The sequence below is a fragment of the Acomys russatus genome, chromosome 29 (genome assembly GCF_903995435.1).
Source record: "Acomys russatus chromosome 29, mAcoRus1.1, whole genome shotgun sequence".
Classification (NCBI taxonomy): Eukaryota; Metazoa; Chordata; class Mammalia; order Rodentia; family Muridae; genus Acomys; species Acomys russatus.
The window spans coordinates 46,861,671-46,876,078 of record NC_067165.1 but is presented as its reverse complement, the minus strand read 5'-3'; the positions used below and the strand labels follow the sequence as shown (position 1 = coordinate 46,876,078).

General features: G+C 54.8%; 2 protein-coding genes across 2 annotated transcripts in view; both read right to left on the bottom strand.

Moving 5' to 3' along the window:
• Window positions 1-637: 637 nt before the first annotated feature.
• On the bottom strand, window positions 638-2,185 carry Tmem52 (transmembrane protein 52). The gene is made up of 5 exons (XM_051171222.1): window positions 2,055-2,185; window positions 1,922-1,985; window positions 1,772-1,813; window positions 1,151-1,329; window positions 638-1,066 (listed from the first exon to the last, which is right to left on the bottom strand). Exons 1-5 carry the CDS (start codon window positions 2,122-2,124, stop codon window positions 822-824), a joined length of 600 nt encoding a protein of 199 aa, XP_051027179.1. The 5' UTR covers window positions 2,125-2,185; the 3' UTR covers window positions 638-821.
• A 2,297-nt stretch (window positions 2,186-4,482) lies between these two features.
• Cfap74 (cilia and flagella associated protein 74) overlaps window positions 4,483-14,408 on the bottom strand; it is a 51,550-nt gene continuing 41,624 nt past the window's right edge. The window contains exons 26-39 of the mRNA XM_051171706.1: window positions 13,772-14,048; window positions 12,141-12,239; window positions 10,910-11,049; window positions 8,422-8,556; window positions 8,182-8,291; window positions 7,970-8,025; window positions 7,756-7,875; window positions 7,382-7,537; window positions 6,249-6,378; window positions 5,935-6,089; window positions 5,579-5,711; window positions 5,156-5,286; window positions 4,824-4,958; window positions 4,483-4,697 (exon numbers count right to left, since the gene is read on the bottom strand). Of these exons, the coding sequence (XP_051027663.1) occupies window positions 4,596-4,697; window positions 4,824-4,958; window positions 5,156-5,286; window positions 5,579-5,711; window positions 5,935-6,089; window positions 6,249-6,378; window positions 7,382-7,537; window positions 7,756-7,875; window positions 7,970-8,025; window positions 8,182-8,291; window positions 8,422-8,556; window positions 10,910-11,049; window positions 12,141-12,239; window positions 13,772-14,048 (1,879 nt within the window). The 3' untranslated portion in view covers window positions 4,483-4,595. The remainder of the gene's footprint in view (window positions 4,698-4,823; window positions 4,959-5,155; window positions 5,287-5,578; window positions 5,712-5,934; window positions 6,090-6,248; window positions 6,379-7,381; window positions 7,538-7,755; window positions 7,876-7,969; window positions 8,026-8,181; window positions 8,292-8,421; window positions 8,557-10,909; window positions 11,050-12,140; window positions 12,240-13,771; window positions 14,049-14,408) is intronic.

Sequence of the window (14,408 nt, the reverse complement as noted above, 5' to 3'; positions counted from 1 at the left end):
CCCCCTACCCCCCCTCCCCGTGACAGGAAAGTCCTTCAAGTTGCTCCAGTAGTATGTCTGCTGCAGTTGTGGGAGGCCAGCCCAGGGCATCTGCTGCCCACGGCCACCCTCCCTGCCACCACCTCTGTATCGTGCAAATGTTTCACACAGACTCTACCGTTTTTGTTTTTTTGTTTTTTTTCTCTCACTGTCCCAGCCTGGAGGAAAGACTTGGTAGAGAGGTGGGCCTGGCCGGGTGGTGGTGGCGCACACCTTTAATCCCAGCACTTGGGAGGCAGAGGCAGGCGGATCTCCGTGATTTCGAGGCCAGCCTGGACTACAGCGTGAGAAAAGTATGTGAGACAGTCCTGGGCACACAGCTCAGATCATTTCTCTCTGACACCTGGCCCTCCCCACAAACACCAGCAGGAGAGCAAAGGGACCCCCACTAGCCCTGTCTGTCTCACTGGGGTGGCTCCCTAAGGCCTCCTGGACACCCTGGGGTCACTAGAGCCCTTTCCACAAAGGCAGACTCCATGTTCACGTAAGCTTTATTTTTCCCTCAGAGATCTGACATGCCAGGGCAGCTTGAACTCCCAACATCAGGCTCCTTTGGGCTGAGGGTCTGCTGGGCCCCAGGAGGTGGAGGGAGGAAGGGGCCGATACAGGGCAGGCCCACCATTGCATAGCAATGAGTCAGCAGCAATGTGCTGGCTGGCTGGTCCTTCCCAGGGGAAGGATGATGGCACAGGTGAGGTTCCTTGGTCCTAAGTGCCAAGAATCCAGGCTATGGTTTAATGGCTCCAAGAGAAAGAATTCCCACCCTTTTCAAAGGGGCACGACTAGGGCTCTGGCTCCTGGGGCCCTCCAGAGGTCTCCAGGCCCAAGGCCTCGGGCAGAGGGCCAGTTTTCTGGGAGGGAGCTGCGGCTTCCTCTCTGGCTTTCGCCATCTTCACAGCCTCATCATAGGAGGGTGGCAGCTCGGAAGCGTATAGGCTGTAGGTAGGAGGGACCAAGGAGTCAGTGTCCGGCTCCCCGAACGACAGGGCCAACCGCATGGCCAGTGGGAACTGCACCGAACTGTAGGCTGCAGGGAGACAAGAGTGGGGGTTACGGAGATGGCCTGGCAGTCAACCCCACAGTGTGCTCTGCCCACCCTGCCGGCACTCACAGGTCACAGTGCTGTGCGCGGGGCTGTCGCTGTCCACGGAGATACCCGTCACGTCGCAGGGCTGCCATGGCGGTGGCACGCGTGTCTGGGTGTGTGGCTGCTTCTTGAGGCAGCAGAACCGTACACAGCTGGCTGTGACCACACACAGCAGCAGCAGGAGAATGGCGAGTAGGATAAGCCTGGCGAGGAGGAGAAATGGTGTTCCCCTGGAGTGGGCACCTGCACCCTGGGGCCGGTCCATGCCCATCCACCAAAAGCAGGATAACAGAAAAGGTGGGGGGGGGGGGAAGAAAGCGAGAGAAGTCTCTCTACGCCAGAAGCTTCCTCAGCTAGATTCGGGCCTGGTCTCTTCAGCTAGGGCCAGCCCTGGCTGGCTCTCTAGGGTTGGCCAGAGGTAGCCTTGGGTTCACTCCCAGGACACACTGTCCCCAGCCAAGCGCATTAATCCTCGTGCCTTCTGCTGACTATAATCAGGTCTCGCTTCCAAGGCTGCCTGGGGCTCAAGGGCTCTTCTGACAGCGACGAGGGAGTTGGGGGCAGCAGATGTAACAGTTGAGGCGGAAGGGGTCTGGCAGGCGTAGCCTAGATCTACCTTCAGAGGAACCGTCGGTTTCCACTTACCCCACATGCCATAGGCTGCTCCAGCGGGCCTGGGGCGGGCACCTGCGGGGACAGCGGCACCTGGAGCGGGTGTGGCATCTGCAAGCTCACTCCACCGCTCCAGCCTTTCCCAGCGCGGTCCAGGCTCTGCCTCTCCCCCCAGCTACTTACTGATCCGCGGGATCACAGTTGCCATCTGCGGAGCCCAGTGTCACCTGCGGGGGACAAGGGTGAGCTAAGGTGGGGCGGGGCCGAGCTCAGGGCCGCCCCACTTGGCATCAGCCTGCCGCGCGTGCGGCCCAACCCACCTGCGACAGCGGCAGGAGCGGCAGCAGCAGCAGGGTCCCCGGTGTGGCTGACGGCCCCGGGGCCATGTTCCGCGGACCAGGCGGAACACAGTCCAACGTCAGCTCAGCTTTTTGAGGCCCCGCCCCTGGCCCTTGTCAGCTGAAGGTCCAGGGTCACGCCCACCTTGGTCCGCTTCCCTCCTTGCTCCCTGCTCTCCGTTTTTCTGTCTCTAGAGGTTTGAGAATGCACACGCAGACACACACACACACACACACACACACACACACACCCTCACCACATAACACATACACACACACACATCCACACACCACACACTCTCTGCGTCTTCAAGGATCAAAGGTCTCACTCTGGCCACGGGATGTGGGTCGGTCCTGAAACTTGCGAGCTGGGCTGCCCTGGGTTGTGGCCTCTCAGCTCAAGTAGAATCCACCCTCATATTCCACAGTCCTCTAGGTAAAGTTGACCTAGGTGGAAGTTTACAACCGTGAATGTGCTAGGCCTTTAGCCTTCCAAACCACCACTCAAGGGCACTTGCCGTGACTCCTCGGTGTAGACACTCCCCTTTGGTCTGGAGGCACCACCCACCCGGCTCTGGGCTGCTGAGGCACTGCAAACAGACCACTCTTCACAACCCTTGGCTTTAAAGGTCACACTCCTTGGGAACCAGCACTCCTCCTTCAGCCTGGGATGCCTGCTGTTTCTACCGCTGAGGTGGCTGCTGCTTCCTGGGGTGCTGCAGGCTGGCTGATCCCACTGTAAACCATGAGACTGTTAACTTAAAGACCTGCTTCTAGTTGTGCAGCGGCTCAGCCCTAGCACACACCTTGTCTGATGGTCTCTTGGTGAAATATTTTTTCGTTGCCTTTTTATTTTTCCAAGACAGGGTTTCTCTTGTGTAGCCCTGGTTGTCTTGGACTCGCTTTGTAGACCAGGCTGGTCTTGAATTTACAAGGATCCGCCAGCCTCTGCCTCCCAAGTGCTGGGATTAAAGGTGTGCATCACCACGCCCAGTTTCTGGTTGCTTTTTTAACCACCTGGGGATTCCTCTGCACCACTGTTGATGCCATCTATGAAGTCATGAGCGTGGTGGCCATCCACATTGTAGCCCACAGACTGTGCAGTACCCAGGATCTCCTTAATAGTTCCAGAAAGCTCTCTGGCTAAAGACTGGGCATGGTGGCACACACCTTTAATTCCAGCACTCAGGAGGCAGAGGCAGGCAGATCTCTGTGAGTTCAAGGACAGCCTGGTCTACAAAGTGAGTCCAGGACAGCCAAGGCTACACAGAGACACCCTGTCTCAGGGGAAAAAAAAGTGTAGCCTGAGGCCTGGGTCAGAGCCTGGAGAAGAGACAAGGCTCTGCCTTACGGAGGACATTGGCAGTATAACCTGGTCTGGGTTCAGAAGGAAGTGGCCTGCCTAGGGGAGTGTCCCTAGAGCATGTCTTCATGAGTCCTAGACCAGTTTTGAGGCCACAATCAGTCTGCTCTAGTCAGGGAAGCAAAAGGCCTGAGGCCCGGGGCCTGGGCCGGCTACCCACAGGGTTGCTGGGCAGCGATCCTACACTGTCACTGGCTCACTTAGGGCTGTGCCAGGTTTCAAGATACCAAGCACGCAAGACCTTGAGAGCAGCGTTCAGGAGAGGACACGGGTAGACATGGCGCCCCATCAGCCTGCCAGGCCTGGGAAGGCTGAGGAGGCTCTTGTGGTTGCTTGTCCCCATTGGGCGGCAAAGCAGGCATGCTGCACCGATAGGAGGCAGGCTGCACGGGCTCTGAGGAAAAGCATCCAACGAGCCATACTTCAGAGGGCAAGAGCTGGCGCACAGTGTTGGGGTGGGGTGTGTGAGTGCAAACTGCATCTCGCGAGCTGGGCCCCCCCCCCCCCCGTCCCTGGGCTTGGAAGTGCTGGGAGGGTCAGGGGACCTTCTCTGGACTTCGGAATTTCTTGTCCTCCTCCAGTTTCTCCCTGTACCTGTACCTTTCCAGGCCTGAACCAGGCTCGACCCTGGCTCTGCACCCCCAAGACCTGCTGTTATCCTCAGTGATACAGATTAGGAGGGGTCTGAGTCAGGGTGAACTGCCTCTGGCTATCTGGAAAGATCCCACCCTCTGGGAGGTTCTTTCTAGGCAGAACCCTGTTTTGTGGGTTGGGGTCTGTGAGGGGGGTGTGGGTCAGGCTCTCCTCCCACCTTGTTTTGTGTCATCCTCCTCATCCCCCCAACACTGCAGACTTATGTGTTGGTTCTCACAGTTTATTGATAGGTCTGTGCTGACATCTGGGATCTCTAGCGTCTGGGGAGATGGCGGGGTGGGGTGCATCTAGGAGCAGGCTGTGTATGGGGAGTTGGATGGACTAGTACTTCTGGTGTTGGCGCTCTTACACTGCCCTCGGGCAGCAGGGAGAGCCGTGTCTGTAGGGCTGGGGAGCCCTGGCTCTGACTGGCGCTGTCCTGCAGGAGTGGCCTGGCCACAGCCTGGGAAGGGATTCACGAGTGCGCAGGTGCACCCAGGAGGCTCTGCGGTTTCCTGTGGCCTCAGAGCCCAGCCACCACGTAGGCTACAAAGTTGACTTTGTAGGTTTCCTTCACATCTCCCCGGAGCTGCAGCAGAGTCGACACCATGAGTGGATGGTCGGGCTGCAAGAAGAAGATCCTTAGCCGGCTTTCCAGACAAATCTGCCCTTTGCCAAGCCCCTGCCTGCTCCACCTCACATGCTTGTTGTAGCCACTCCTCCCTGCCGGGCCGAGGGTCCCAACACCTACGTCAAAGTCAGCAGGTGGTGCCCAGGAGATGTTGATGGTCTTAGTCTGGCCGCGCTCCACAGAACCCCTGGCGGGCTCGATGGAGAAGCCCTTGTGCTGAAGCCAGGCCACATTGTCCAGGCTGAACTCCACAGTCTGTGAGGCATAGATGCTGCTGGAGGTTAGAGGCTCAGGGATCCCCACAAGTCAGTAGGACTAGAGGAATGAGGGTGCCCAGTTCTCCCTACTCCTCAACTCTCACCAGGGGTCCCACCCATATCTGCTGCAAAAATCCCACACAAGGCCAGTGAAAGGCAAGAGCAGGGAGGTGACAGAGCTGGGGCTGCGACCACCTTCCTTGGTGATGGCTGCGTGGTCCGGATACAGCCCACTTGCAGCTCTCGGGTGGCAGGCGGGGTTGGCGCGTCTGTGTCAAACTGGACATAGTTCATGGTCACCAGAATGGGCTTCATCTCCTCAGCTTCTGCATGGGGAGAATCTAGCTGAAAGGTGGCTAGACGGGGGGGGGGGGGGGGGGGGGGGGAGGGGGGGGGCGGGGGGGAGGATGTGGCCTGGGAGTCAGGGCAGTTATGGGGGGTGGCCGGGGTGAGCCTGGAGAGCTGGAACTCTCCAGAGCAATCTCCTGCCTGGCTCTGGAAATCTGCCCTTCTCCACTGGGCCTCAGCATGCTCACCTGCTGGCTTGGGGTGCTAGAGGGCCCCCTCGCTGCTCCATGGCATTAACCCTGCCCTCCCCTTCCCTGAGCCAGCAATCACCTTCTCTGTGCTCTGGGTCAAGGGCAGGGATCACGGTCAGGGACTCCACGGGCACATCCAGTGCGTCTCCTCCCTCCACAAACATCATGTGCTCACGGGCAGCACCCTTCAGGAGGATCTGCTGGGAGACTTTCTGGGGACAAGAAGCATAGCAGGCTGCCCTGTGGCTGGACAGCTGGGAACTGAGGCTGATTCAGGGGTGAGGCCTGGAGAGCCAGGGATGCTGGTCTCTGTCTGACAGCCTCCACCATGGAGGGCCAGGTGATAAAAGCTTCCAGGACAGGGCAGGTAAGTGACCCACATGGGTTCCTCCTAGGATGGGATGGGACCTGTGGGGACCCAGCTCTGAGCTTCACCTTTTCAAAGAGCACCACTTGGAGCAGGTCAGAGAAGTAGAGGCTCTCATGGTCTGGACTGAAGGTCACAGTAAATTCCTGAGCCTTCCCCGGGAACATGAGGCCCTCAACCGGGACAATGCTGAACACACTCTGGCCATTGTAGTTCTGTGTGCCTGTGAGCAGGATAGGAGTTATGGTCGGCACCTCCAGTCCTACTCCACTGAGGTCACACCCCTCTGCTTTCCTTTGTGTTCAGCCTCTCCACCCGAAACAAGGCTGCCACTCCCAGCATGGTTCTGCACCCCTGTGCCCCCGGCAGTGCGTTAACTCACCAACAATTTCAGTCCTCTGCTCACGGGAGGCCAGGAACTTTGGCAGCTGCTGCCGGGTCTCGGCCCTTTTCTTGGAGAGGCTCTCCAGCCGCACCCAGAACTTTATGGGAAGTGAGGACTCATTCTGCAGCTGCAAGACCATGGCGTCACACAGCTGGCATCCCTCGGGCTGCCCGAGGCCTGTGCACGGTGCCCATAGCTAGGACACCTGCTGCTGGACCACACCTTATGAGGAACAAGTGGCTCCAAGCCACCCAGAAACCACAATGGCAGGGTTTGGTTCTTCCCTGCCCAACTGTGTGGCCAGCTCTGCGTCTGTCAGCTGTTCTTCAGGCATCCTCCTACCTCAACCACGTCCTCGGCTAGTCTCGTCCCCTCCCTCAGTCCCCCTGTGGAAAGCGCAGTCTGGTGCTTTGCTTCAGGACCCCACCAGAGCAAGTGGGCAGGAAGGGTGCTTGAGCTCGGGGTGAGACAGGCCCATGCTCATGGAGACCAGGGGGCCAAGGTGACAGCACGGGTCTCCTTAGAGGTCTACCCACTGCAGGGCACCTGCACAGAGCTCCAGAGCAGTCGATAAGTAGCGTCAAAGCAGTGAAGGCCTGGGGCATGGAGCACCCTGCAGGCCAGTGCCTGGGCTCAGGGTCAAGGGAAGGGTGCTCTCAGCTTTCCCTGGAGAGGCTCTGGGGTTCCTGCCAGGAATGCACCAGAAATGGCAGCCTCTTGGGAACAAAGCATTTGAAGAAATGGCTCCTCATCCAGCAGGGTACTTTCATTGTAAAAAGAAGCCAGATGTGCCCTTCTCCACAGCAGCTCCCTACCAGTGCAACCTGTCAGAATCATTAATTTTTCAAGAAATTCTATACTTCATATACTGTATACTGATTAAAATAATAAACCACTTCAGGGGGAAAAATCCTTTTCCAGGCCCAGATGTGGTGGCACACACCTTTAATCCTAGCACTTGGGAGGCAGAGGCAGGTGGATCGCTGTGAGTTCGAGGCCAGCCTGGTCTACAAAGTGAGTCCAGGACCACCAGGGCTACACATAGAAACCCTGTCTCAAACAACCAAAAAAAAAAAAAAAAAAAAAAAGCCTTTTCCAGGAAGCTGGGCCAAGATAAGGGCTTAATTCACCTTAAAACTTGAGGAGACGGCCTCTCTGGCGAGCACATAGCCCATGTTGAGGGTGTTACCTTCAATGGAGCATGTTATCATGGAGGCCACACCTGTGCCCACCAGGGTGAGAGTCAGGGCGCCTCTCTTGGTGATGATCTCCAGCGTTTCCTGAGCCTAAGGAGATCAAGTCCTTTAGCAAAGCGCAGGCGTGGGAGCTCTACCCATGAGCAGCTGGCTGGTAGCACTGTGCCGCTGCCACAGCCTGGTGGTCTTTGCCTCCACAGACTGCTGGGGTCAGGAGGACCGGCTGTTCTTAGGGGCCTGACAACACAGTGGTGTCTGCCTCAAGTGTGGGGGTCCCAGGGCTGGAGCATGGCCGGGGCAGCGCTCACCAGTATGCTCTCATGGGGTGAGAAGCACAGCACCAGGGTCTCTTCCTCGCCAGAGCACAGCTTGCTGCACGGGTTTAGCAGAACGAAGGGGCCATTGGGGTTCAGCACTGAGAACTCCAACTGATGATTATCAAGGATAGAGACATATTCGGCAGGCGCTGCCGCACACCTTACTCCCACTCCAACCCTGCAAGCTGAGAATCGGTAAGGATACGGCAAGGTCCTCAGGGGAAATGTTCTGGAAGGTGACTTTCTTTACACTTCGATGTCCTGAAATGTGGTGAAAAGTCAGGAAGCAGCTCCTCGACCCCAGGAGCACATGTGCTATAGCAAGGTCAGGAAGCAGGTGTAGCTGGCATGGCCTTGGCACCCAGCGTGGGGCTACCCCCTAGGGAGTGAGGGCTGTGAGCATAGATAAGGGCTTACCCACAGCGATATCGCCGAAGTTAAAGATGGTCTGGCCATTGTTGGATGTCACCACAATAGATGGAGCCACTGCTGGACACCACAGCTCCAGATAGAGAGTGTTATGGGGGCTAGGACAAGGACAGTTAAGGGCAGATTAGGGTGACCCTGTGTCCCTCAGGCCTCAGACCTGAGCAGCAGAGAGGAGGGGGCAATGAGTGATGGCCAGCCACACCCTGTCCTGTCTCAAGAACGTCACACCTGAAGCTCAGAGGTTCTGATGCCTTCCTGTCTTTGAGATCACCACTGGCAATGACACAAGGGACCACAAACTTCTCAAACTTCCCCTGGAAGGCTCTGGCCAAGGTGGCTTGTGCGGTATGGTATTCATTGGAACTGGAATGAAGCAACAAAAGCACATTTGTGTGTGTCCCTCATGACCTCTCGGGATCTGGCCTAGGGCACAGTGTGGGAGCCGACCCTGCTCAGCTGTGAGGACCATGTCTACTCTCTAGGGCTCCGGGCTCCAATGGGCCCTCAGGGAAGGCCAAAGTATTCAAAGGCATAGCTTGGAGCCACCATGGTCCCAGATGGTGGCCACATCAGTTTTGTCTGATGGGCTAATGTTCCCACTCTTCTCTGGCTCCTGTAGGGACCTTCTCCCCAACTGCAGGTCCTGGTCATCCAGAAAGAGGGAGTAAATGGTTCTGTCACTACAGGGCCATATTCCTGGGTTCACAGGGACACTTCCCAGGTGGGCAAGGGGCCCAATTTGTTCATTAGGAAGGTTAGAGTCAGACTATAGAGTAGTCTGTTCACAGGGACACCAGGTCCACAGGGGGAGCCAAGGAGCAGATGCCTAGGAAGAGGCCTGGGTCTGGCTATTTCTGAAGCCAGAGTCCTGCAGACATACCAGTCAGTGACACTATTGCCAAGAGCTACCCTGTTAAGGGAGTGCACTAGGCATGTGGGCTGTCTAGGAGGTGATCTGGTGTTTGCAAGGTCTTATACCAGGATGCACCCCTAAACTGCTTCCAGCCTCTGACATGCTGTCAGGAGCCATTGATTTGGGGAAGTCCAGTAGGCAGGAGAGCTCTCTGGAGGTGACCCGATATTTGCATGGTCTGTATTGTGATGTACCCCAAAATTGCTTCCAACCTCTGACTACCTTGTCAATTTTGCACTGTGGCATCTCTCTGAAATCTGGCATTAGCACCGGGCATGGTGGCGCATGCCTTTACTCCCAGCACCCAGAGAGGCAGAGGCATGTGGATCACTGTGATTCTAAGGCCAGCTTGGTCTACAAAGCGAGTCCAGGACAGCCAGGACTGCATTCATGGCCAGCTCAGTCTACAAAGTGAGTCCAGGATAGCCAAGATTACACAGAGAAACCCTGTCTTGAACAACCAAAAGTAAATACATCTGGCATTGGTGTGAATTGTTATTTTCTGGGTACTGACCAGCTCTGATTGAGCAAACTTCCTACAGGATCTTATTGAAGATGTACTATTTGTTATTCAGATGAATTTATTCCTGATTATAGAATTCCTGGTTTGACTCAAATAGTTTTAAAAGTTAAAGTTAGTTTATGGCTGCATAAACTCCAGATGCCTTTGTGGACCTCCAGATGCCTCACTAAGGATAGCCTACTAGCAGATTTGTGGCTTCAGATAAGTCTGCACTGCAGATGGCACCACGAATCCTGGTATTTCACCATAAATAGAGGCAAGTTTGTTTAAATTTCACATGTATGAATGAAATCACCTAGAGACATCTGAATTTACTATGTTTCTTAGAATGAAAGACAGATAAACTTATTGTCCTGAGCCCATAATGAACTAAGAGATAGCTGGATAATGTATAGCCAGGTCCATCCTAACTGATAGGTTGTACACTCTTGTGAGTTTCAGACCCTATTAATCTCAGACCCTGCCAACCTTCGTCATTCTGAACTCACCATGAACTTATGTAACGGATACATAGATAAGAAATGTTTAGATTTAAAACATGTAACCTATTGTATTTTAGAATTCATCTATTTTTGTGATTAATTGTACTCCTTTGACTATGAGGTAATTCCCTTTCCTCAGAAGCATAAGTACAGTCTGCTACAATAAATGCGGGGAAAATTGAGCAGCTTAACCTCAGTTGACGTTAAGATGCCTGACTTCACCCACCTCTTCTCTTGAATGTATGTGTGTGAATGGTTTATTTTCTACCTCTCTCTTATTTCTTACTTTGCTGCAGATTCACACATAAGTTAGCAGACTCAGGGCCTTTTGTCCAGCCTAAGTTTACATCAACTTACTGGAGATCTCTGCAAAGAGGCCTATCTACAGCTCAAGGAGCCTCCTTTTATGGCCTCCATGCAGTTTCCAGCCAAAAGCTGCTTTTACAGCCTCAGCCATAGGAAAGTTGTGGTCAGTTTAAGTTCTCCTCGGCCGCAGTACAGCCGGTCCCTCGGGAAGAAGCCCTGGGCTCCCTTTCCTCTTTCTTCTTTCAATCTTCATCAGTGGCCTGAGCCATCGGCTCTGGCCACCCAAGAGATGAAGCAAACTGGAAGGGCATCCGCATCCAGCCCCAGAGACCCCACCCTGGACCCCTCCAGAGCACCAGCCGGACATTAACACACTGTGCTCCAGGCAGTGTTGGGGAAACTTCTGCTGGACGGGTGAGTTTCTCTGGTTGGAGTGGGGGGTGGGGGTGGGGGTGGGGTGGGATGCTGACTGGGAAGACCCCTCCATCCTACCTGGCACTGAGCACCACCGGCTTCTGCATCTCTGCAGTATGGGGAGTGGAGACCCTGGATGGTCGGTCCCGGTTGTGAACCCGAACCACAGACAAAGACTGTTTCCACAGCTCTTTCTTTTGGGCTGGTTCTTTTCGGAACTGTAACCAGGAACAAATGCTGGGGAGCTGCCCTGGAGGCTCATCCCTGGGCAGAGCAGGCATTACCCTGCTCCCCACCCCAGCTCTTCTGAGGCCTGGACTAGCAGGCCTGGTCTGCTGGCTGCTGAGTGAGAGAAGCCACCATTTCAAGTCTGAAGCAATTGGTACCCTCAAGTCAACTGGCTCCCTAGGGAAGCCTGACACAGATGCCACAGGGATTAACAAAGGAGGCAGTGGAAACAGGCAAGCCCCAGCACAGGGACCTCCAAGGACAAGCTCATGGCTAGAAATGTCTAAGACCAAGCCATAGACAAGATGGCTGCAGAATGGGGTCTTCAGTTCCCTCCAGTCTGTGGCTTTCTTTTTTTCAGGACAGCTGTAGCCTTGGCTGTCCTGGACTCGCTTTGTAGACCAGGCTGGCCTCGAACTCACAGCGATCGTCTGCCTCTGCCTCCCGAGTGCTGGGACTAAAGGCGTGTGCCACCACGCCCGGCTCCGTGGCTGTCTTGCACTTCAGTGCCCCATCAGCAGGTGGAATGTCGTCAGGGCTCTCTGCTCATGTATGTACTATAAGACACGAGGCCATGCTGTGGCAGAAGGAGAAGCCTGCAGCCAGTGGCTTCACAACCCCACAGCTGGGTACAGCATGCAACCCCGCACTGTACACAGTGTTGAGCGAAGCTTGCCTACTGTTTCAAGGCTGCCTTTTAAAGCTGGTTTCTGTGAGGCTATGCTGTGTTTTTATCCTAGTCCTGCTTTGGTTAAAACCTCAGCGGCCCCTGAGGGCCACTCTTGCCTCCCACTGTATGGTGGTGCTTTCAGGAGAGGGAGAGGACTTGCTTGAAGCACAGTGCCACATGGGCTGCCTTGAGAACAGGCTGCAGTCCCCAGTGCCAGAGACCCCCCACATCTGTACCCTCCTTCCCATGCTGCCAAGCACTTTTGCTCTCTGCATGCCCCTCCCCTCTGATCCCCGTGCCCCTCCCCTCTGATCCCCGTGCCCCTCCCCTCTGATCCCCGTGCCCCTCCCCTCTGATCACTGTGCCCCTCCCTCTGATCACCATGCCCCTCCCCTAAAATGCTCCACTCACGGTGTTGTTCTCTATTTCTTTGTTCAGGATCTGAGTGGCTTCCTTGAGGATTATCTCATGTGGCAGTACAGGCTGGAAGACCACCTGGACCAAACACTTCTGCAGAGGGACACTAGGATTGCCAACCCTTCCCCAGAAGCCCAGAGGGCAGAGGTGTCCCAGCTAGTACACCTCCCTCCTCCCACAGTAGCCTGTATTTTCTCTCTCTCTGTCTCTCCCTCTCTCCTATTTTTTTCTGAGATCTCTCTGTGTGCCCTGGCTGTCAGGTTTGGTCAGGTCTGAACTCTTTTCCTGCCTCTCTCCCTTTGAGGAACACAGGTCAACCAGATGTTCTGCCTGGATCCACCTACCCGTCCCGTGCACCCCTCAGCCTACAGAGGTCAAACACATGTCCAATCTTTCCCTCCCTCCCTCCCTCTCTCTCTCTCTGCTTTCTTTTTTTCCCTCTCTATAGAACAGATTAACCTCAAACTCAGATATTTGCCTGCCTCTGTCTCTCAAAAGTCAGGTGCTACTGAGCCTGGCTGCATTTCTTTAAGTTCACTTTGTTTTGAGATTTTAACCTAGATAAGCTTTTTCAGGAATGTTCTCCCTGATCACTATCCCAGGAAGCTGGTGGGGTGACATGTGTGTGGGGTCAGAACCTCACCAGACTAGAGTAAGAAGTGAAACTGGGATCAGGGAGCCCTCCCCCATTTGTAGCAAGTCCCCATGGAACATGTCTCAGGAAAGATTCCATGGTGACCGTGTGTCCTTGATGTTCAGGACAGGGAGGGGTTAGGGAATAAAATGAAGGTTAAGAGGGAAAGAAGAAGACAGAGGAGGAAAAGAGTGAAGGGGCGGGGTAGAGGGAAGAAAAAGTAAGAGAATAAGGGAGAAAAAGGGAGAGGAAGGAGAAGAAAAAAGGCGGAGTAGAAAGGAAACTAGAGCCTGACAGTAAGAACTCAGTGGGAGATGGGAGCCAATACTGACATAGCACTTTGTAAATCTGACAGAACCTGTTTTAAATAAGTATATCTATCAAAATCCTACTAGTGACGGGATGGAGGTGGGCCACACACTGGAACTCCTTGAGGCAGGTACTGTGTGGTCTTCTTTAGCTTTATCTGCTGTGAGCCAACACGTCACTGTTCTGTCAGTCTGCGTCCCTGTTCTGACGAACAGTCTGCGTCACTGTCCTGTCAGTCTGCGGCACTGTTCTGACAGACAGTCTGCATCACTGTCCTGACAGTCTGTGTCACTATTCTGACAGTCTGCGGCACTGTCCTGTCAGTCTGCGTCCCTGTTCTGACAAACAGTCTGTGTCACTGTCCTGACAGTCTGCGTCACTGTCCTGTCAGTCTGCGTCACCGTCCTGTCAGTCTGCGGCACTGTCCTGTCAGTCTGCGGCACTGTCCTGTCAGTCTGCGGCACTGTCCTGTCAGTCTTCCAGGCCCAGGCAGGCATGTGCTCCATCTGTTGCATAGTGGGGCTCTCTCTGCCTGTCAGGTCAGGTGAGGCTGAGTGGTCCCTGACTCATGCTCTTTGCTCTGCTGTGTTTAATTGCTTGTGGTTAAGTGGGCTGAGCCAGGCATCCTGGAGAGTAGCCTGGAAGCTCTGCCTCCCAGCCTGTTAGTGGGGCCCATGCTCACCTTTCCTGGTAACACAGTCCCCACGGATGGTGAGATGGTGATGGGTGAATTAGGGGGCAGCAAGAACTCAAAGGATGTTGGTCCCACTGGGGAGGCGTCCTCTGAGCCGATTCGAGGCACGGAGTGGATCAGCTTGTTCATGCTCAAGTGGGAGTTGATGACATACAATGTAGACACGGTGGTGTCATATAGGGAAGTGGCTGAAAACTTGATCTGGTAGTGGGACAGCTCCAGGGGTGGGTGGACACCTACTGCTAGGCAGGACACCTTGAAGTACCTGAAAGCAGCCAGTGTGGGTGGTGGTCACCTAGGCCACAGCACCTGTGGCCCCCCCTTCAACGCTGGGTGGAGGAGCGACATAGTCTCCACGTTCCAGCCGATGGGTGGGTCTGCTGTGCTGTCCCAGCACTTATCACAGTTATTTACCACCTGATTAACCAATTTGGAAGAAATGTGTTGGCTGATATATATTTTGGTAGGTGGCTGAGAAATATATAAGCAAAATTATATATTATTTAAAAATAAGTGGTTTCGGGCTGGAGAGATGGCTCAGAAGTTAAGAGCACTGACTTTTCTTCCAGAGGTCCTGAGTTTAATTTCCAATAACCACATGGTGGCTCACAGTCATCTATAATAA

What these genes read in the sequence shown, in the direction of transcription:
- Tmem52 (XM_051171222.1), bottom strand. Translation starts at nt 2,124, where the DNA reads ATGGCCCCGGGGCCGTCAGCCACACCGGGGACCCTGCTGCTGCTGCCG. An exon ending in CCTGCCGCTGTCGCAGGTGG is followed by an intron (nt 1,986 to 2,054) that starts GTTGGGCCGCAC and finishes GCCCCACCTTAG; the next exon opens with CTCACCCTTGTCCCCCGCAG. An exon ending in AGCAGCCTATGGCATGTGGG is followed by an intron (nt 1,330 to 1,771) that starts GTAAGTGGAAAC and finishes CCTCCTCGCCAG; the next exon opens with GCTTATCCTACTCGCCATTC.